The 23,985-nt window shown below is 41.5% G+C and overlaps 1 protein-coding gene across 2 annotated transcripts in view; it reads left to right on the forward strand.

Moving 5' to 3' along the window:
- The window catches only part of RAI14 (retinoic acid induced 14), a 135,432-nt gene that overhangs the window by 19,126 nt on the left and 92,321 nt on the right, over positions 1–23,985 (forward strand). For both annotated transcript variants that reach the window (XM_012758118.2, XM_012758122.2), the window contains exon 2: positions 6,508–6,591. In XM_012758118.2, coding sequence (XP_012613572.2) covers positions 6,556–6,591 — 36 coding nt within the window. In that variant the 5' untranslated portion in view covers positions 6,508–6,555. The remainder of the gene's footprint in view (positions 1–6,507; positions 6,592–23,985) is intronic.

Genomic DNA, 23,985 nt, shown 5'->3' on the forward strand with positions numbered 1-23,985 from the left:
TTGCAGTCCTTCTCAGGGCCAGCTCATAGTTCCCAGAACCTAAATGTTTGTATGTGCTTAAAATTCCATCTTGCTAGGGCGAGGTGAATCTGCTGTAGATGAAGTAAGCTGGGCAAGGGGCACCAGCACTCGGGCTCTGCTTCCCATTTAATACTCTTAATTCCAGCAGCAGTGACATAACTCTTAGGCACAGCAGCATCTGAGAGGCAGAGACTCAAAGCAGTTTCTACCAGTGGAAGGAGTTCTGATGGCATGAGTACTGTGTTGTTAAGGACATCTTTATTGAGAAGGTTAATCTGAAGAAACTTTTCACAGAATGTATTTGTTTTACCAGATTGAGAGAATTGAACGTTTGCAGAACTTTTGGTTAAAATTCTATCTTTGTTGCAGAGAGATTATTGTCTGAGGAAATAGTCAAGCATCTGAGGGAGAGGAGGTCGATGCTGACAAGGAGAGAAATACTATATTTTAGTTTATTGTGTTTGTTCAGCACTTTTTTCAGTGGTATGGATTTTAAGTCTGATGTTCTTTTTAACTTGGAAGAAAAAAAATCCTGAAGCCTGTCTGGGGACGTGTGTGTTAGTGTTCTGGTGTTGCTGAGGTGTCTGTAGAAGTATCTTCATATTCTGTGAGGGAAGGATTAGCTAGAGGACATTGTTATTTACTCTGCTTCTCTAATTCTGAAGGGGTTCAGAGGAAATTATTTTAAACCATTGCCTTCGAATCCCATGGCTTGGTTTCTTGGATATTAGTGTATTCTTGTGATTCAAGACAGATGTCCATGTGTGTATAGCTACCATCTGTCTCTGAGTTAATACTGTTCCTTAGTGGCTGTGGGTAACCAGATAATTGCTCATGTAGAATTAGAGTGTAGAGGGCTCCCCTCTCATTGCTGCTTCCACCACCCTCAGTACTGTGGAAGATTCAAACACAGTTGATACTTGAAAATATTGATCATGTCTAACTTGTCCAATGTCTCTTGAATGAAGGTGTAAATTATAGGTGTGATATCATTAATTTTTTTTTTTTTTGAGGCAGAGTCTCACTTTGTTGCCCAGGCTAGGGTGAGTACCGTACGTCAGCCTAGCTCACAGCAACCTCAAACTCCTGGGCTCAAGTAATCCTGCTGCCTCAGCCTGGGACTAAAGGCATGTGCCACCATGCGTGGCTCATTTTTTCTATATATATTAGTTGGCCAATTAATTTCTTTCTATTTATAGTAGAGACGGGGTCTCGCTCTTGCTCAGGCTGGTTTCGAACTCCTGACCTCAAGCAATCTGCCTGCCTCAGCCTCCCTGAGTGCTAGGATTACAGGCGTGAGCCACCGCGCCTGGCCTGATATCATTAATTAAGTCTAGAACAGTGGTTCCCCAATCTAGTTGAGCTTCTAAATTACCTGAGAAATTAAAAAACAAAAACAAGACAGGTTTCTGGGCCTTACCTGATTACAGAACACTTGGGTGAGGCTCCAAGAGGCCCTTCATGTGTTGATATGGACTAGTACCACGGCCATAAAAGATGGTCCTTGGATCAGATGTGGGTTAGGGTGGGTGGGAGTTAGGAGTTGGTTGAATATCAAGAGAGGAACCACTTCCTTCTCATCACTTTAAATTAGTGGTGGGTTGTAGTAGAGAAATAGCTAAATAAAGAAAATCTCCTAAGAGTTACCATATTTCAGCATTTTAAGAGCATTGATTGTTAACTTTTGTTCCTTTGAAGTTCTGTTTCCATCATTCTAGAGGTTTCTAACTTGGAATTTTCCTAATTCTAAGGATTGGAGAAGGTAATGGAGATTATTAAGCTTGTTTTTTGTTTGTTTGTTTATTTTTTTACATAACAGCTGTGTTAAGATACCATTTTATGCCATTTAATTCACCTCCTGAAAGTATACAGTTGGATTGTTTTTAGTATGTTCACATTGTTTAACCATCACGACAAATTCTAGAACATTTTTATCACCCTCTAAAGGAAAACTCCATATCTTTGATAAGGTTTTTTTTTTTTATTTCGGCATATTATGGGGGTACAGATTTTAAGGTTTCAATAAATGCCCATTCCCCTCCTCCCTCCTAATAAGTTATTTTTTAATACTCAAAGAAGTCTAACTTTTTTGTTCATGATAAAGCTCTATAGGTTATTATCAAGGTTTTCTGATTAAGGTTAGAATTATATCAGACAAGGTTATCTCATGTTAAGCTCTATTTGAGAGTTACATTATTTTAAATGGAAAATGAATCAATAAACCATGTGTGTTGTATCTAGTCTTTCAAATGAGATGGAAGAAACAAGGATGTATCTTTCCCACTGCTCCATCCTCACCCATCAATATGACATCCATCATAGATGATTGGTAACCAGTGATGGTTCATGTTTCAGTGACTTATTTTGAATTAAGCAGGTAGTACACTGACTAATATTTCTGCTCAGTGTGGGGAGGTATGCTTTATTCTGCTTAAAATGGGAGAACTTAGTTCAGATAACTTCTCCGTAGATGTGTGATCCTTTCTTGTATATTTCCAAATTAGGCTGCTGTCCAGCTTCACTGCAATTCTTTTGAAATAAGCATCTTGATTAAATGGCTTTTCCTAGGGCTGCCATTTGCATAGCCTCACTAAACTGAGAGCTGTCACTGTACTCAAGATAGTTGTAGCCCAGCCTGGGCTTTGGTTTGTTTGTTTATTTATTTATTTTTTTGAGGCAGAGTCTTACTCTGTTGCCCGGGCTAGAGAGCCATGGCATCATCCTAGCTCACAGCAACCTCAAACTCCTGGACTCAAGCAATCTTTCTGCCTCAGCCTCCCGAGTAGCTGGGACTACAGGCATGCACCACCATGCCCGGCTAATTTTTTCTATATATTTTTAGTTGGCCAATTAATTTCTTTCTATTTTTAGTAGAGACAGGGGTCTCACTCTTGCTCAGGCTGGTCTTGAACTCCTGACCTTGAGCGATCCACCCGCCTCAGCCTCCCAGAGTGCTAGGATTACAGGCTTGAGCCACCATGCCCAGCCCCAGCCTGGACTTTGGAAGTTAGGGATTGGGAATTGGGGCTGTAAGATCCCAACTACTCCAAGGAGGGAGAGAGAGTCCCTGATTTACTCAGAGTTCAGTTTTGGGAAGAGGAGCTGCTGAGACAGAGCAGACAGGGCATTATTCGAGGGGCCAGGTTACTTCCCGCTAGTTATGGCTTCCAGGCATTAGGTCCTTTCACAAATACCAGGAAAGCAGTGACCTATTAATAACTTTACCCCCCCAGCTACAGTTCATGTTTCCGGAGTTGCTATTCTGTGGGAGTCCAGAATTTTTTTTTTTTTGCTTTGACACCCATCTCTATCATCATGGAGACCACCCAGAGCCATGGGCTCCAGGAGGGTACTCATCTAGCAGTTCATACCGTCCTCTGGGAACTTTTGGAATTACTTTATTTAATCCTCTTCAAATAAGAGTTTGCATACTTCTTGCTGCATGCTTATAAAAAAGAAAGAAAGCTAAAGACAAATACATGCCAAAAAAACCCCAAAAAACAAAAACCTAACACAAAGCCTATGAAACCCCCATGACCTCAAAAAAATGTTTACCCATTGTTGCCCAAGACCTTGTGTTCTATGAATCCATGAATGAAGGAATGCTGTGGGTGGTTCTGCCTTGGCAGGCCACATAGATTATGGGTTATCCAAGCACTGGCTTCTCTTTTCTCCTTTCCTGTTGCACTGATTTGGCCTATTTCCTTGGTTATTAGCATTTCTACCAGAGGGTAGAAGAACTTAAAGGGTGATTTCCATTTTCTAGCAATAGTTGATATAGAAACCCTGGGCCAGTGACAGGTTGGGGATATCTGATTATCATTATTTTTACTTCAATTCATCAAAAGATGATTTTTTTTTTTTTTTTTTTTTTTTTTTTTGAGACAGAGTCTCGCTTTGTTGCCCAGGCTAGAGTGAGTGCCGTGGCGTCAGCCTAGCTCACAGCAACCTCAAACTCCTGGGCTCAAGCGATCCTCCTGCCTCAGCCTCCCGAGTAGCTGGGACTACAGGCACGAGCCACCATGCCTGGCTGATTTTTATATTATATATATTAGTTGGCCAATTAATTTCTTTCTATTTTTATGGTAGAGACGGGGTCTCGCTCAGGCTGGTTTTGAACTCCTGACCTTGAGCAATCCGCCCGCCTCGGCCTCCCAGAGTGCTAGGATTACAGGCGTGAGCCACCGCGCCCGGCCCTGATGATTTTGTTTTGACATGGAAAAGCCAGCCCAACTTTGGTTTATAAACCAGCTCACTCTCAACTCTGGCAAGTGAATTCCCTTTTCTACATCAATTCTAGGTTCTCCATCTTTACTTTGTAAAAGATTCAACCAAGGACAGCCCTGGGTCCTGCCCCTTCTTGAGTTCAGTTTCCATAGGATAGGGACCAGGATTTTGTAGTTAGCAAATCATCCATAGGTCTTACTCATGCAGGTTAATTAGGGGCTGACTTTGAGAAACACTGCCTTGGAATTTGCACTTGCTGTTCAGGTACCAGCCCAGTGTTCTCTGTGATTAAATGCTTGGCAGTTAACAATGTGTAATTACAGTGTGTACAGTTTCCAAGGCAACATGTGTTCTGTCACTCCTGCCGAGTCTGGGAAGATTGAAAAGGGCCAGAGAGAGGCTGCAGTAATAGTGTGGCCTCCAGATTCATGCTATCCTAGTGCTTTATGATGACTGGGTTGTCACACCATTCATCCAAGGGTCCTGCTTAATGGCAATAGCAATAATGAAAGTAAACACATGGTAAGCTACAGAGTCACTGGGTGATTTCTGGAGGCAATGACAAGGACATGAGTAGGGATGAGTACAGCATTCAGTTGCTTCCATCTCTCAGCCCCCGCCCAATCTTCTCGAATGAGTTTTGTCCAGAGTGATAAGGATGTGGAGGAACACGCAATGACCTTGAAAAGCTTCTGAGAACATAGTGGTTTGACTGTGGTCAACATTTGACTGCTATTCCTTAGTTTTCAGCTGAGATGGTGCTGTTAACATGCACCTGTTCTCACTTTCTGTCAGGTGTGGCTTGATGTTACATCTATCGAATTGCTTCCTATGTCATGAGAACTTTCACATAGATTATCTTGCCTTTTTGCACTTTGACTTTTTAGTCTGCATGCAGAGATTCCACGCTTTGTACATTCCCAGGTTTAATTAAAGAGATAAAGTCTGTATCCTATTTTAGCACAGGATTCAGCTTTTTGGTTTTAGTTATAAAGCTGTGCAGGGCAGTGGAGAGAAAGCATTCAGCTACTAATCAGATTTTGGGGTCTGGTTCTGAATTCCACCATAACAGGCTTTGTGACTGCAGGCAAGTTTCTTAACTTCTCTGGGGCTCTCTGTTTCTATTTCTGGAAAATGAAGAGCTTAGACTAGATTAGTAGCCTTGACTTTTGAAGGGTGGCAACCAGGAACCTTCTTCCCTGAAAATGTACATATATATACTTACTCAAAAAAGAGTATATTCAATTTTCAGGGGATCATGGACCCCTTGTAAATGAAGTGATTACTTAAGACTTTTTCAACTACAACTCAAGGACCTGGAGAGTTCTTGCACGGTTTAAAGAGGCCCCCCTGAGGAATGAGCTATTTGATGTGGGAGGTTTTGTTGTTCCTGGCATTTTTTACTAACTGCCTTGTGCTTTGGGGTGGCGGTCAGGGACGGACAAACATTGAGAAAAATAAATAGGGAATGAATGGCATCTGGAATATGAACTCTTTTCCTTATCATTTTTCACTATTTTGGCCTTTCAAAAGGAGGCGGATGGTATGATTGCAACATGAAGGATGTGTAAAGAATTACTTCAACATACAGATGGAGCATTTGATACAGTAACATTTAAGCAGCAGCTTAAACTTGTTCTACTTTTAATGTTTGAGAACTCACTTATATGTGGAATCTAAAAATATTGAACTAATAGAAGCAGAGAATGGTGCTTACCAGGGGCTGAGATTGGCAGGGTGAGTGAGGGATTGTTGGTCAAAGGATACAGCATTTCAGTTAGACAGGAGGAATATCAAGACATCTATTGTACAACATGGTAACTATAGGTAATTGTTAATTATAGGTATGCTATACTTGAATATTGCTGAGAATAGATTTTAAGTGTTTTCACCACAATAAAATAATAAGTAAGGTAATGCATATGTTAATTAGCTCGATTTAGCCATTCCACAATATATGCATATTTTAAATGTCATGCTATATACCACAAGTATGTGCAGTTCTTATTTGCCAATTAAGAAGAAAAAAGTTAAAGTTTTAGTTAATTTGACTATGTCAGAAGGGTCTAGGGAGTAGATTATGAGTGGGAATAACATGTGTTCTTTATCCCTTCCCGGCTGTTAGCTCTGATCACCTTCCTAGCCCAACCTTGTCTCCTTCCCATGGCCCAAAGTTGTAATCCAATCAAGAGACAGTATCTGTAATGTGTATTTGGAAATCTAATACCCGGTACATACTTTCTTTCTTTCTCTGCTTAGGTGTTGAAAAATCTCCTCCAGAGCTTTGGAAGGCTGAATGGACTAAACATGAAGAGCTTGAAAGCGAAGTTCAGGAAGAGTGACGTAAGTATGCTGTGACTCACGGTTTGGCTGCTCGGCCCGCTCTTTCCTTGACATGGTGCTGCTGGGTTAATAAACTACAGACACCAGGGGCATGCCCGGCTAGCTCAGGGTGGCTTCTGTGGATGGCATGCTCTAGGTTCCTTGCTATTTGTGCGTATAGCTTTCAAAAATGACATTTTCAAAATGTGGGGGTCTCTGCCTTGTAGAGTAAGGAAAGTCAAATGAAACATTTTAAAAGAGCAGTAAAAACCTCAGCATTTCTCAAGCTGCCAAAAGCCTGATTCAGAATGTCATGGTTCAAAGACGCTGGTCTCATGAGGGTGGTTAAAGAATTGCATATTAGCATGGTTCATCTTTGACTTTAGGTAACTTGTTCAACTCTCTGTTGAGGCTTTTGTAGTAAAACAACAATGTCTATTGCTGCCTGGACCTTACTCCCCCTGAATTCCTGGGATTCTTACTCATTTGTTATCCATCACAATAGACTTTGGATTGGAGGAACCAGTTATGATGTCAGAATTATGAAACAAAGTCTCCCAGAGGAGAAAATGGGGAAGGATAACGTAGCAGAAGGGTTACACACAAAGATATTTTTTAAAAACGTTTCCTTATAAACCCTGCTGGGATCCCAGTCTTGTACTAGCCATGTTTCCAGGTGCTTGAAACAGAATTGTAGAATGGGAGAAATTCATGGAAGGTTATTAGACAGAGCCCAAGTATGTCTCCCTTGAAATAGTCTTGCTCAGCTATCATTTCACATAAGGTGATTAAAAATCAACCTGGAGTTTATTGCTTTGCCATGAATTACGTTTTGACAGCTTGGCACAGCTGCATTTTTGCAATAAATGGAGGCTGCATCTTTCATGGCTAGCATGTCATATGCACACCTACTTTTGGCAGAAGCTTATTTCCTGAGCCTGCATCATGACACATAACTTACTGCCCTGACAAGGCCCAGGCCAGATAAGATGCTTAGGGGATGATTGCAAAAGACTGGCTTACTTAAAGAAAGAGCTAGAAAGGGTTCTTAGGAAAAAGCTGGTCTCACCTTCTCATCTTTAGATAAATTAACTAAAACTCGGATAATGCAAGGGGGGTTGGCCAATGCCATACAACTAGCTGTTGGCCACAGTGAGAACCTGGTCACCTGAATTCCTTGGCCCTATGATCTTGCCATTTCCCTAAGAAACCTCCTTCAGCCTCTCATCTGCTGGCCTCGTGACACCACAGCCTACACATCTCCTTTGGCTTTCAGTTAAAGAGGAAAAGGCAATTAAATAGAAAATGTTGCTCAGTTCAGCGGATATGGGTTTGTAAATTGTATGACCAGGTTAACAAATGTCTTTTTCCATTCCAAGGGAATTTGGATAGCTTCCTTTTATATAGGTCAAGATTATTTTAGAACAATTTCATCAATCTTGAGTTCCATGATATAGGAACAGGGGTACAGAGGAATCATAGGCACATAAATTTTAGAAATTAAAAACTGGTGGCAGTAGAGAGGGTGTTGCTGAAATCTAGTTTTTAAAAAAGAAAAAAACTGAAATATTTCCATGATTAAAAAAAAAGCATAGTAATAACACTAGTAAAAAGCTTCTGGTATTTGGCAGCAGAAAAGGCTGTGATTTTGGCAGTTAGTGGTAAGAGAAGAAATGTTCAGGGAACAGACTTGGGGAAGGAGAGAAAAGGAATTGGCATTGCGGAGCCAGGCAATTTCGAACAGCTCCCCAAATCCATCACCATTGGTTCCCCAAGCCACGTCACTGTAAAGCTAAGTGGAGGGAATAAAAACAGAAAAGAAAACCATTTCAAACCTTGTTTGTTAATCAAGCATAGGATAATAATGCTAATAACAACCGTTATGAAGTGTTAACTGTATGTCAGGTGCTATGCCAGGCTCATCACATGGAACTCATTTCATCTTACTGCAGACCTCATGTGGGAGGTCTTATTGTTAAGCTCATTTTACAGACAAAGAAACTGAGTCTCAGGGTGTGCAGTAGTATCTGTTGGGTTCTTAGAGCTCTAAGTTGTAGAACCAGTTTTCTCACCAAAGGAGTCTAATTCCAGAGCATGTGTTTTCTGAAAGAAGAGTTTTGGATGAAGAATCTACTTTACGAAACTGGGCAGCCTAGAAAGTAGCTTGGAGAGGCAGCTTTGGACTCAAACCTAGGTTTGTGGCTTTGAACAAGTCTCTTACTCTTCTGAACCTCAGGTTCCTCACCTGAAGAGTGGAAGAAATAATAATATCAGCCTCACAGGGTTGTTGTGAAGGTTAAATGTACTGTTGGGTGTCAAACACATGTTTTGGTTTTTTTTTGAGACGGAGTCTCGCTTTGTTGCCCAGGCTAGAGTGAGTGCCGTGGCGTCAGCCTAGCTCACAGCAACCTCAAACTCCTGGGCTCAAGCAATCCTGCTGACTCAGCCTCCCGAGTAGCTGGGACTACAGGCATGTGTCACCATGCCTGGCTAAGTTTTTCTATATATATTAGTTGGCCAATTAATTTCTTTCTATTTATAGTAGAGACGGGGTCTCACTCTTGCTCAGGCTGGTTTCAAACTCCTGACCTCGAGCAATCCGCCCGCCTCGGTCTCCCAAAGTGCTAGGATTACAGGCGTGAGCCACTGTGCCCGGCCCAAACACACATCTTAAGAGGTGCTCAGGAGGTGCTTAGTAAATATTTATTCCTTTCTCCTAATTAGAAGCTCCCAGTGAAAAATAGGATTCAAAAAGTTTGTGTTCGGAGGGTAGAATAGTGGAACTGAGATCTGGGAGAGAGTGGAGGACGGAGCTTTGCTTTTCAGTGTATGCTTTTTGGTTTGAATTTTTTGGTATAGATACATGTGTGTATATGTATTACTTGTTACAAGAAAACCAAGTTTACAAATGTTTATATTCAGTTAAATGAGCCAAGCTATAATCTTTTTTACCTAAAACAAATGGTCTTTCTCAAAATATCCTAAACCAGCAAGCCATCGCATTTTCCTGCTTGTCTTTGTGTGAGGGAGGAGGAGGAAGAAAGGGTTCTTTGTATTTCTGGGAGGTAGGAAGAAGAGGGTAGCAGATCAGGTTCTCGTGCTTGCATAAAAAGAGGACAGGTGACCCACAGGCGTGATCGCATTTCAGCCAGCCTGTGTCTGGGAGGTCAGCTGCCAGATCGGTTTGTGGCCATTGCGAACAAAGCCTGGGAGTAAAAAAAAGGGCAAAAGTGACCCAAAGAGGCCTCCTATGGATGGTCTCAGGTCACTCTGTGACCCAGGACCATCATGCAGATAGAGATTTAATGGGCTTGTCCTTTCTGGAACACTTGGCTTAGACAACTGGAACTGAGTCAGGGGCAGGTTTACTTACATGAGTGTAGTAGGGGAATTTAGACAATGTCATTGTCTGGTTGCTTTGATCCTTAAATATATTTGGGATCCTGCAGATAACCCACAGAAGCTAGAGAGAACTTTGGGACTTTGATGGTGGAAAACCTTTTTAGTTCACATGTATATTTTGGGAGTCCTTAAACTTGGGGTTAGATAGTAGAGGGGATATAGGAAAAATGTAAAGTATAGTTCTTGTCTTTCAGAAGCTGATGAACTTAGGTGGGAGAAAGAAATAACTAAGGCAAAATACAAATAGTGTAGACTATAGATAATAAAGGCACCTTCAAGGTGCTATAACTATTTGTTAAGTTGTGGGACCTGGTGATAAATGCTATCAGTTTTCTGAGGGATGAATCACTGGAAGTGGGAGCATTTTTGGAGCTTTATTGGAGGTGGGGCTTCACCCAGGCCTTGAGGATTGGTGGGATTGGGAAGGATGGGGTGTGGGAAGGCCAATGTGGGGAGCCAGCCTGCAGCACAGTGGGTAGACTCAGTCTCCAAAATGGCCCTTGACGGCCAGGCATGGTGGCTCACGCCTGTAATCCTACCACTCTGGGAGGCCGAGGCAGGAGGATTTGCTCAAGGTCAAGAGTTCGAAACCAGCCTGAGCAAGAGCGAGACCCTGTCTCTACTAAAAATAGAAAGAAATTAATTGGCCAACTAAAAATGTATAGAAAAAATTAGCCGGGCATGGTGGCGCATGCCTGTAGTCCCAGCTACTCGGGAGGCTGAGGGAGAATGATCGCTTGAGTCCAGGAGTTTGAGGCTGCTGTGAGTTAGACTGACACCATAGCACTTTAGCCTGGGCAACAGAGTGAGACTCTGTCTCAAAAAAAAAAAAAAAGAAAGAAAAGGCCCTTGATGTGCAAAATGGTATTACTCTAGGAGCCCAGAGAGTACCCTAAGTATTGGCTCTGAGTATGTCAGTAAGAACACTATAACATTCTCATCTAGTTTTAAAAATGAGTAGACTGACTTCTATGCTTATAAAAGAAGCACAGTGTTCTACATCATCATTATGTATGCCTTTTATGACTATAATTTGAAAGTGACTTCTTTACCTCTTTAAATATTTGCAGCAACTAATATGTGGTTCTACATGAAAAAATGAGCTGTCATCATGAGAAATGAGGCCAAAAAGGTTGGGATTTCCCTTTGCTAATAAAATGCTTAGGCTTCTGGAATTTCTTTGTAAATGCCAATTTTTAGTGCCTTGAGTAAAATGGGTGGAGGTTGAGGGATGGGAAGTGGAGTTGAAAGATCTATGTAACAAATCTTAAGAAATGCCACTCAAGCATGATTGAGGGCTTCACAGTTTACTTTGTGGGTGTGTGCTCAATTTTAAGAAAGATTTGTTCCCAATTATGTTTTCCATTATAATAGAGAAGCAGCGGACATTCCATTAAAAAAAACCAAAACAGCTAGTTTAAAACGACTGGCTCCATGAAAGATTAAATTTTTGGTATACCTTTACATAGCAGCTACTAACGATTGTAGCTTTCAGCCAAGGAAATGCACACACCCCATGAATCTTGTGGAACCAGACACATCCTGCTCAGACAGGGGTTTGAATTTGTTGCTTGTTGAGATAACAGCTCTTATGAAGGTCGACAGCCGACATCTCTGCCAAGGTATTTTTTCAAGGAGTTTTTAGTTATTTATAATAAGTTTTTACAGATGCCTAAGCCTCCCTCCCCCACCACACACACGTACTCACACACACAAAATGATAGTGTTTGAAATCTAGATCTCTCTGCAGACTGGAGCTGTCGTCAAATCTGTCATAAAGCTGAGCCTCTTTTTCAGAGACATATTTTTAAGATACATCAAAGATGATCCCATTGGGTAGAGGTAGACTAGTAAAAGTTCTAGAGAGAAATTTGGTCAATTATGTGTCATGCTACATATTTTTTAGGTCTTTTTAGCCCTTTTTAATGGAGCATCTCCTTGCTGCCCAATTTTGCCTTGTATCAGTTTGCTAGGGCTGCCATAAAAAGTACCGCAAACTGGGTGGCTGCCCTGAACAACAGAAATTCATTGTCTCAGAGTTCGATGGCTAGAAGTCCAAGATCAAGGTACCAGCAGGGTTGGTTCCTTGTGAGGGCCGTGGGTAAGAATCTGTTCCATGCCTCTGACCTAGATTCTGGAGTTTTGCTGGCAGTTTTGGCTCATGGAAGCAACAGCCCGATCTCTGCCTTTGTCTTCACATTGCTTTCTCTTGTGTGTATGTATCTGTGTCCAAATTTCTCCATTTTATAAGGACACCCCTCATATTGGATTAGGGCTCACTATAATGACCTCATTTGAGCTTGATGACCTCTGTTAAAACCCTATATCTAAATAAGGTCTGGCCGGCCTTGGTGGCTCACGCCTGTAATCCTAGCACTCTGGGAGGCCAAGGCGGGCGGATTGCTTGAGGTCAGGAATTCGAAACCAGCCTGAGCAAGGGCGAGACCCCGTCTCTACTATAAATAGAAATAAATTGGCCAACTAATATATATTGAAAAAATTAGCTGGGCGTGGTAGTGCATGACTGTAGTCCCAGCCACTCGGGAGGTTGAGGCAGCAGGATTGCTTGAGCCCAGGCATTTGAGGTTGCTGTGAGCGAGGCTGATGCCACGGCACTCACTCTAGTCTGGGCAACAAAGCGAGACTCTGTCTCAAAAATAAATAAATAAATAAGGTCACATTCTGAGTTCAGGGGGCATTAGGACTTCACTATATCAATGGGGGTGAGGGGATACAACTGAAGCCATAACATACCTCCAGTCCTTTCCGTCCTTGAGCAGTTTCTCCAAAGCCCGGCATTCCTCCACTGAGCATGTGCTGTCGTAGACCTCAGCTCCACTGTTTCTTCATCTTTGGGACTATTTTCAGTGTCTGAGAGAGTGAGGCTGGAGCATCACCCTTTTGCAGTGGCCTTTCTATCACTGCCCAACATGTCACATTAGTAGCAAGAGTGAACCTGTGTTGATCGCTGACCTGTACAGTCATGGGGAGAAGAGTCCTTATTTACTGACTGCCCCCTAGGTGCCAGGCACTGCGCCAAGCCCTTGACATACTCTGTCATTAACGCTTACAAGACTATGCAGTAAACACCATTGTTACGGTAGCATTACGAAGGAATGAAATGAAGGTCATTTACAGAGGAAGAAATGAAGGTCAAGGGCAGGTAAGAAACTTGGCAAAAGTCACGTGTTTGGTAAATGGCAGAGAGATGGGAACCTTCTTTTTTTCTTGACAGAAGAGTTTGCATTGTCAACCGCACACTTGCTTGCTGGCACAAGGCATTCCTAAATTGTGAAGCTCCAAACTGCATAAAATAAATTCTGCCCTGTTGCCCTAAACATAAATAACACCCGTACAATGATTTTACATCATCGTAAGCCCATCCATGGTGGTAAAGTTCACCAATGTCAGCATCATTCCTCCTTGGCAGGGCAGGATCTGGGAAAATCTTGGGTTCTTTGTTTCCAAAGAGCCAAATGCCTTTCAGATTTCAGTTCTGAAGTGAGAGAGAACAGATGCTACTTCTGTTCTTCCAGTGAAGCTAGTAAAACGTCTATGTCTAAATGGAGCTCCATTGCTGACTGAATGGGTCACAGCTTTATTCTACTTACCCCAGACCATAATTCTTGGTTAAACATGATACCCTTCCAGCTGGAGACCAACATGACCCAGAACCTGGGTCCTAAACGTGGGGAAATCTTACATCTACACAAGCAATTAGTCATTTAGGTTATCATCTCTTATCTCTTTCTTCTAAATTAATTACCTAATCATTTTGAACTGAGGCTATTGTTGACCTACATGTTTTTCGTTTGTCAAATTCTTTACTTAACTACTTCTTGGGAGTGAAACTGCAGCTACTTCTGAATCATCCTATGGAGGTTTTCAGTTGAGTTTCTACCCAAAGATCTTTGCTATACGGAGGTGGTTATTTTCATGTATATGGCGATAGGGTGAGCACTAGCTCAAGAACCAGTATGTCTCTAAAGATGACATTAGCAACTAGCCTTGGCTTTCCATTTGCTTGCATCCCTACCTCCTTTTAAAAAAGGAAAGTCCCTGTGTTTTGATCAACTTGGTTATTCAATTATTAGAGCAGTTTTTATTGCATTAACAAAAACGCTTTCACTTTTTTGGAATAACTCCCTAAAAGGATTTCATTTTTAATTTTCTCAGGATGCCAAATGATCCGATGGCTTCTAGCTCCCTCATGCTTCCTGGGCTGCCCAGTGTGCTGGTTGGCTGGGAAGTGCAGAGATTTATAACGTGAGAATGGAGCAAGAAAAAGTCTAAGGAACCAGCTGTTCTCCCTGGATGTGTTTATTCTGAGATGTATTTACCAATGCTGAGAATGTTTCTATGGCAATTTTTCAAATATGGGCTATGTTTTTAGAAGGGTTTTTGATGAGAGTTAGTGTGAATTCATGAATCTGACCATTCTTTGAAGGGTTATTTCATAACTGAGAAGCTGTTGGGTTCTTCTGTGAGGTCCCAGTGAACATATTACTTAGGTACAGGATAAGCTGTTTTAACAAAATACCCTGAAATACAGTGGCTCAAACAAGATAGAAGTTGTTTTCTTTTGAAGTAGAAGTTTCAAGTAGTCCAAAGGCCATCAGGCAGCTCTGCTCCATAGATTGATTCATCTAGGGATCCATTCCTTTCTCTGATGTCCTGCTGTACTCTAGAGCTGCACTGTGCAGCGTAGTAGTCACTGGCTATATGTGACTCTTCAGCATTTGAAATGTGGCTAGTCCAAAGTGAGATGTACTGCAAGTGTAAAATACACATCACATTTCAAGGACATTGTCCCCCCCAAAGGAATGCAAAATATCTTAATAATTTTTGTAATTTCACATTGAAGTGCTAATATTCTGGACATAGAGTAAAATTTATTTTACCTGTTTCTATTTACTTTTTTCATTGTGGCTAGTAGAGACTTTAAAATGATGTAAGTCTTGCGTGATGATTCTGTTGGAGAGAGCTGCTCTAAGGCAGGTGCCCTCAAACTATGGCCAGCGGGCCACATGCGGGCCACCTCGCACATTCATCCGGCCCTACGTGTGTTTTTGCCGCCCCTGCCTGTCCTGCTTAGCAGCTGACTTGTCTTGGGCCCACAGTGCATACTCTCCAATGGTCTGAGGGACAGTGAACTGGCCCCCTGTTTAAAAAGTTTGAGGAACCCTGCTCTAGGGTGTTGTCCATATTGCATGGTCTTCATTCAAGTCTTAAGGAACCAGAAAGAGTGAAGCACAAGCATTTTCCTTTTTAAAGGGTGTGACACCAAAGGTGCACATGTGATTGCCCTCACAGGGAACTGATTGGGGCTTCGTCACATTCCCTTACTGAGCTGCAAGGGAGGCAGGAAATCATATTCTCTTGTTGGTGGCCTTGAAACCAGTTAACCTCAAGGGAAAGGGGAGAATGATTACTGGTGACAATTAACTCAGCCACAGGCAGTTTCCAAGAGAGTCTCCTTTGAGAGTTGGATGGTAAAGGTGTGCCGCAGTGTTCTCAAACTTTAGTGACTTTCTATAATTTTGATTACTTTTACTCCAGAAGGGACTATTGATTGCTACTTGCCCAGTACCCATTGTCCTATTGATGGAAGCCTACATTGCAGCAGACTGTTTTAGGTGAATCAAATGCCTTGTCCATGTTAGGAATGGACACTGCTCTTGAGTGTTACCTGCTGGTGGTAATAGGTAATCAGTCAGTCTTTTCCTTTCAAGTCCAGTGATAGATATATTCATGACCTGATCTGATCATATGTGGGATTAACATGGGTTTGTTTTAAGTACATCATTTTACAGTCATAATTTGGGGGTTTCTTACACTAATAAGAACTAACATAATCTGATCTCACACCTTCATTGAAAAGTTTGGGAATGATGTCAGCCTGCAATTATATGTTATAAACTTAGCTTTAGGTTACACCGAGTCCATGTATTCAGTCAATATGTAATTTATAAAATTGTGAAATCTGAGGATTCTTACTTGCATAGACTAATTTCATCTCAACATATATGACAGTTTGACTATCAAATTTTGGGGCTTAGAATTCTGAGTAGAACTTTAGATTTTTTTCCAAAAGAACATTAGAAATAGTACAATATCCACCTCTTAGATGTGTACCTTTATTAATATAACCTAAGATCATACTAGCTGTTTTGGTAGACACATTACCCTCTTGGTTCATATGGAGTTTATTGTTGATTTTTTTTTCTCCCAATTGCTTGTAAAACCCTTTTTCTTCATATACTTGTGCTGTGGGGGTGTTTGAACCCAAATGCAGTACACTATGTTTATCCTAGTTAAATTTTGTTAGTTAAATATGTTAAGTTCCATTTTGTTAGATAAAGCTATTTCTCTAGTTTTTGTATCATTTTAAATTCTGATTTTTATCTTAATCACATTGAATCATCCATAGACTTGGTAGGATGCTTATTTAATCTTAGTCTAAGTCATTGATTAAAATATTGAGCCGCTGAAAAGCTCCACCCAGGTATAGATAGGTACACGTGAAATAACTATTGACATCCTTCCAGATAGAACGTGCCTTGATCCACGTTCTTTGGGGTCTGGTTATTCAGCTTGTTACTAGCTCACCCCTTGTACTCCTTCTCAGCCCTGTTTTCTTTCTTGCCCAGTGTTATACCTTACTATCTAGGTGACATTGGGTAAGTTACATAATCTCTCTGATCATTAGTTCTCTCTCCTGAAACCTGGGATGAGGCCAGCCCCTCCTTTACAGCGTCATCACAAGGATTAGGATAAAATCTGGCATATAGTAACTTCTCAACAAATGGTGGCTACTGATATCTGCCAGCCCTGATGCCTAGCACAGTGTCTGGCATCTGTAGGTCCTCTGTAGTGTGCGACAAATGAGTAGTCTCAAAAAAGTGTACTGTCTAGTTGAGATAATACATCTGGCATGCATGAGACATTTATGGCTGTGCCAGGCTTATGCCACTCAGAATAAACTCTGGCATGTGGCCTGTCATCATCATAGGAGTTTGGGGCTGGCCCATCTTGACTGGGTAAGTTAGGACTCATAGAGGGAAACAGTACTAATGAGGAGAATCTCAAGAGTAGAGGTGGGGCTGTCACGAAGAGGGAGGTGTACATGGACAGTAGGAGAAAGTAAGGTTTGGAGGGGGCGGGGACTTCTCCATGCAGCATTGAAAGGGCTGGGTGGGGTGGGTAAGAAGGAAGAGTGAGGTTGCAAGATGATTACATTTTGGCTCTAGGATGATTCAGGGTTTTGAGAAACTGTAAGGGAAAAAACGGGCCAGGACTAGGGCCAAGGCCAGGGTGGTGGCTGCTGTGGGGAGGGGAGGGATGGGATGTGAGTGGGTGTGATGGAGAGCAAGCAGGGAGGGAGCCTAGATTCCTCTCTGATACACAAAGGAAGGTCTCAGTTGTGCGGCCACACCCTGCTGCTCTGGCCCTGCCAGCCCCTCATCTCCTGAGAAATCTGGCGTGGGCTTATTTTTGCACTTGCATTTCACTAAGCAACTTGGTGGGAAGAGGCATTAGGAAACTTAGGGGAAAAAAGTGAGAATCTATATGATTAAAAAAGAATGGGAAGAACGGTTTACCACTAAAATACACTTACCTGCCAGACATTATTCTAAGCAACCTAACAAATAATAATTTATTTATGCCTCTCTGTTAGTGAAGTATTATTCTTATCCCCATTTTACAAATGAGAAAACTGCAACAGTGCAACCTTCTGCGTTAGTTTGCTAGGACTTCTGTAACGAAGTACCATAGGAGTGGCTTAGACCTGAAGTGTCAGCAGGATTGATTCTTCCGAGGGCTGTGTGGGAGAGTATCTTCTGTGTCTCCCCCTTAGCTTCTGGTGGTTTGCTGGCCATCTTTCATGTTTTTTTGGATTTAAGGAGCATCTCCCTAATTTCTGCCTTCATCTTTACCTAGTGTTTTCCCTCTGTGCATGTCTGTTTCTAAATGTCCCCTTCTATAAGGATCCCAGTTGTACTGGATTAAGGGCCCACCTTATTCTTAACTAAATACAGCTGCATTGACCCTATTTCTAAGTAAGGTCACATTCTTAGGTAGTGGGGGTTAGAACTTCAACATATGGATTTTGGGGGAGACAAAATTCAGCCTATAACACTTGTCCAAATCCAAGGTAAAGTAGGAGGCAGGGTTTGCTCCTGGGGTCTTGGGCTCCACAGCCACCATGTCCTGCTATTGCTGGTTTTTTTTTTTTTTGTGACAACAAATGCCATTATTTATTTTGATGTGTTTCCAAAAATCAGAATATTTTCAAACATAACTGAGTTATAAAATACAGCATAAAATGAGATTTAGATCTATTTCCCACATAAAGCAAAAAATTTTTCAGAAATCGTTTTGCCAGAACCAATTGGTAGGTCACACTTTCCCTCCTCCCAGCAAAGGCATCGCCTCTGATCTCGGCCGGGTCAGGGCCAGGGAACCAGGAGTGGCCGCTAGGGCCAAGGTGCTGCTGCTGCAGAGCTGGCGCCCACTGTGCACTTTACCCCACCCCCCAACAGTGGCCCCGGGGATGCACTGGGTCACCACGCTGTGGTCTTGGGGGTGGGGGTGGGCCAGGAGATGGCCCTGCCGAGTTTGAAACACTGCGTTAGAAGCCACTCTTTGTGCAGTGAACATCTGAGTGACAAGGAAGAAAGAACCCCAGTGTCCTGAAGCCACTGCTTGATTTTATAAATACTAGGAGACTGAGGGGTGGGCCCCCAGGTACTGGTGCACACAGGCGTTTGCTGTCAGGAGATACCAAATATGATGACTCCAGCCAACCAAGTACAGGCCTGGAATTGCATTTCAGATTCCTCATTCCACTTTCCAGTGGCAACTGACAGATGATAATCATGGGTAAACTTTGACCAGTGCGTGCTTCGGTGACGCCTACTAGCCAGGTTCAGGATTAGCCTCTGAGAGCCTTAGGAACCAAAGAAGGGGTGGAGAATATGGAAATCAAAGTGGTCAGACCTGTTTTGAGGAGGGGTGGCTTGGAGAGGAGGACTTAAAACACAAATTGGGACCTGAGACTGAAGGTATTTATGTATTGTTTTCTGTTTTTAAAATAACAAAGGGTGTGACTCAAGCTAGCCTGGCTGTGATCCAGCAAGTCTGGGGTAGTTTCCCCCTGGGGGTAGTTTCTGGCTCTGGGTTCTGGTCTTCGGGAATTTTCTGTGCCCAGTGAATAGCCGGAAGGTGGATTGTTTTGTAAGCTCTGGTTAGTGTTCAGTAAGTTCAGAAGTCGGGGGAAATATTACTGTAGATTCCTGTCTTTTCAAGTGCATTTGGAAAGCCACCTAATCCCCTATGGTGAACTTGTAGATTTAGGTGGCAGGCAGCAGTTTTGGGCACAGGTAGGACATATGGGATCATCGTCCCTGCTCTGCCAGCAGCATCCTGCCCAGCTTCTGGCACCAGTCACTGTATTGAATGAATGAATGGCTAAGTGCAAAATGGAAGTGTTGACCATTCATCATTATCTCCTTGTGGCCTCCCTCTGCTCAGTATTTACCACTTACCCATATCATGGACAGACACAAAAGGTCAGTGGTGTTTTCTGGGTGTGTTTCCTTTAGGATGGCCAGAATGTCCTCTTAGCCTCGTTTGATCACGCTATGTGAAGCTAACAGGCATCACTGGGGGGGGGCCTGGCTTGTTATTTACAATCCACCTGTGTACTTATTTTGTACCCAAAATGAAAAATTAGTTTGTATCTATAGTTCATTAGCCTATCAAGTGGTTGGAGAACCACACAAAGGAAATCACAGTTACGAACTTAGACCTTGTGTAGGCTAATTAACTAGCCTGTGTTCCCTGGGCAGAAAATTACCTAAATTTAGACCCAATTTGCTGACTGCCACATGTGTCTCTGGCCACAGGGAGCCAACTGTCATTGATTAAGAACACTGGCACGCATTACTGGAAATAAAACAGAACAAAAGAGTGCTTAGGTCCTGATTTTGTTGGGGCAGCTGTTTCAACCTCATTTACGGGATACTATGATATTATTCAGTTCTTATATGTTTGTGAATCATTTAGCCATAGTCAGCCAGGAAGATTCCAGACAACTTGCTCCTCGCTGGGAAGATACTCTTCCAGAATGTGGAGAATAGTCAGCCAAGCCCTCAAGACAGACACAGGTCCTGTTATAGTCCCAGGTTAAATGTGAGGGGTCTGCGAGGCTCTGGGACCTCAAGCCCATCGTGAACCTTGTTCACACTGACACCACATTTCTCTACTGCAAGCTGTGTTTTATAAACAATCTTCTTGGGTTGGTGGGTGGTGGTTATACTTTTTGACCCACTTAAGGGAAAGCTATGTTAAGGAAATAATCTAAAAAAAGAAAAGAGTTTGTTGCGATATTATATTTATATTAATGAAAAATTGAGAATAACCCAGAAGGAGGAGTAGACAAATAAATTGCTATATCCATAGAGAGGAATGTTCTGGAGTCATTACAGACATTAAGCTTAAAAATTATCCAGCAGCTGGAAAAACCCATATGATTAATGGAGAGAAATTCACATTACAAAATTGTACATTATAATTACAACAAATAAGAAATGCATATGGTACATGTCAACACTTCTACTTAGGAATACTAAGGGAATAAGGATGGGCATAAATATTTAGCTTTAAGGAAATTCACCATGGTGATAAATACATAAAAATTACAAACCACTTAAGTATTTAAAGGTTGAGTATATTTTGGGTACGTATTACACGGCCATTAAAATGTTGCAGGAATTTATTAAGGAGCACTGTTTTATATACTATAATTAAGAGACAAAAGCAAGTTCTAAACATATTTGTGATGTTTTAAAAATTTCTAATGTATTTCTCCTAGAAAAAAATCTGGAAGATATAAATAGGGATAAGAGGTCTCAAAGGGATGATTCAAGTTTTGTGGCTTGTGAGGTTTATGCAGAAAAATATGGAAGTCCTCCATAAAAAAACAAAAACAAAAAACCCTTACTTTTAAAAATTTTACCAGAAACAAACACAAAAACAACATATACTATTGCTAGGCCTTGGAAGGGGCCCTGAGGCTTAAGTTTGGTAGCTCCATGGGAAATCATCCTTTGGGGCTGGGTCTGCATTTCGGAGGCATCTAGCTGGTTCTGATTCAGGCGGTCAACTTCTAGGCAGATGCCAGCCTGGCAACTTGCCCTTGGGAACAAAGTTCTTTATGAATCTGTGGTGCCTCTTTTCCTTACCTCAATTAAGTACATCCATCTTTTTTCTAGTTCAGTGGTTCTCCAAGTGTGATGCCGGGACCATCAGCGTGAGAGTACCTGAGGAACTTGTTAGCAATGCAAATTCATGGGTTCCACCCCGGATTTACCAAATCAGAAATTCTGGAGTGGGGCCCAATGATCTGTGTTTCTAAAGCACCCCACGCCCCACCCCCATCCCAGGTGATTCTGATGCAAATTGAAGTTTGAGATCTAATCCGTCTCGGTGGTTGCCAGCCCTCATTATGTATCACAATACCGGGGAAGCTTTTAAAACTACTGGTTACTAGGTTCCGCACCCAGTGAGGGAGAATGTTGAGTCAGTCACCATAGCAAGTGAAGAATTTACAGATTATGGCGCTTTCAATAGAGAGAGGTTAAAATGGCTAGCTGCGGAGATGAACACTTCCATCGTGTACTTTGTCCGGTTTTTCCTAAACTCCTCCAGGAAATCAGTATCCATAATTATGTGACTCAGTAGCTGGGCAGTGTTTTGTGCACAGGCCCAAGACCTAAGAGTTAGTTAAGTTCCTTAAACACTCACCTAAAAGTTAGTTAAATTGATTATAGTTAACCTCAAATTCTGTGTACCACTTAACTGTCTGCAAACTCTTTGAGCTTCTGTTTCTTTAGCAGTAAAATGGGAATTTCAGAGAAGTACATGCCCCCTAGGGGTACTGTGGGGATTAAATACAATAGAAATGCAAAAGATATTCACTTCCCTTTTCCAAATACTTTCTAATTCTATTCTGACCCCCTATATCAGATTTTTAAAAACATACTTATTCCATTTCTGTATTCTATAAGCTGAATTCCATAATGAGGAAATTAGTATCTTTATCTCCTTACAGGATGACTTCAGTTTTATTTACTATTCCGTGGGAAGTTGGAAAGATAAATGACTCCTTCTTTGAGGATGGGACAAAGATGATAGCCCTGTGTTGTCCACTCCTCTAATCACTAGCCACGTATGTCTGTTGAGCTACTAAAAAGCTAATTTTTTATTTAATTTATTATTTTTCTTTTAGAGACACAGTCTCACTAGGTTGCCCAGGCTGGACTTGAACTCCTGGGCTCAAAGATCCTCCTATCTCAGCCTCCCGAATAGCTGGGACTATAGGCATGTGTCACCATGCCCGCCTAATTTTATTTATTTTAATAAACTTAAATTTAAAAACAATTCAGATATTGGAAGTGTTTAAGTTTGGGACATTTTGGATATATGAATTTATTTTTTCAAATCTAAATAAAATGAAATCTAAATAGATGTCAAGTAGTTCTGATAAAAATGTAGCATTGGAATTGAGATGTACTGTAAGTGTACAGGATTTTGAAAACAAGCATAAAAAAATAGAATGTAAAATATCCCACTAATAGTTTTCATGTATATTTCATGCTGAAATGACTATTTTGGCTATATTAGGTTATATAAAGTTATTATTAAAATCAATTTCACAGTTTCTTTGTACTTTTAAAAATGTGACTATCAGGAAATAGAAAATGTGGCATTATATTATATTTCTCTTGGGTAGTACTGTGTTAAATCTTAAAAAGAAAACTGCCTGAAAATGAACCCATGCTGGCCACATAGTGATCTCTACATTAGCATAATCACGTGTGATCCTTCACACCTGGGAGCTACCAGCCGGCTTGCATTTGCCTTTGTGGGACTGGGTTGTAGCCACTTTCCTTTTTTCTTTTGATGTTTGCAAACAACCTTTGTATTATTTGCCCTCTGTCCTCTGAAGCTGCCAATTAACACCACTAACTTCCGTATGGAGCATCTCAGTGAAATGCAATTTTTTTTTTTTTTTTTTTTTTTGAGACAGAGTCTCGCTTTGTTGCCCAAGCTAGAGTGAGTGCCGTGGCGTCAGCCTAGCTCACAGCAACCTCAAACTCCTGGGCTCGAGAGATCCTCCTGCCTCAGCCTCCCGAGTAGCTGGGACTACAGGCATGCGCCACCATGCCCGGCTAATTTTTTTTTTTATATATATATATCAGTTGGCCAATTAATTTCTTTCTATTTATAGTAGAGACGGGGTCTCGCTCTTGCTCAGGCTGGTTTTGAACTCCTGACCTTGAGCAATCCGCCCGCCTCGGCCTCCCAAGAGCTAGGATTACAGGCGTGAGCCACCGCGCCGGCCTGAAATGCAATTTTTAATGCTGTGATTTTGGCCTTTCCTTGAGGTTCTTTTTTTTTTTCTTGATAAGGGTTTTCTTAGCATGGGAATGTAATTGTTCTGCCCTAGTGTTTTTCTCTGTCCATACAAGGGAGTTACCATTCTTGGAACTCAGATTTATAACTACTTCCTTATTTTTGTAATGTCTCCTAATATACTTTTAAAAAGGAACTTGACCTTCACATAATTCAGTTTTCCTTGAAATATTAAATCACCCACTTTAGCAGCCTTGGCTTTATATGACCCATGGAATGTGTATATCTTTACATTATTAAGAGTTACTCATTAAACTGAGCACAATGAAGATTTATTATAAGGTAAATATAAATATAATGTCACTTAAGGATTATTTTCTGCCTTTATATGATTTTTCCCATATTCGGTGGGCTCTTACTCAAAATATCTCAAGCTGAGTAATGGATTTGAGGTTGATGTTTAGACACTTACGTTGACATTTTTTTAAAGATGATACTTGAGCCATGGAGTTCTGGACTTATGGAAGAAGTTTTTCGTTTCAGAACTTCATTACATTGGTGTTGGGCCCCTTGTGTGATTATTTTATATCACAG

This window comes from Microcebus murinus, chromosome 11, assembly GCF_040939455.1.
Source record: "Microcebus murinus isolate Inina chromosome 11, M.murinus_Inina_mat1.0, whole genome shotgun sequence".
Taxonomy (NCBI): domain Eukaryota; kingdom Metazoa; phylum Chordata; class Mammalia; order Primates; family Cheirogaleidae; genus Microcebus; species Microcebus murinus.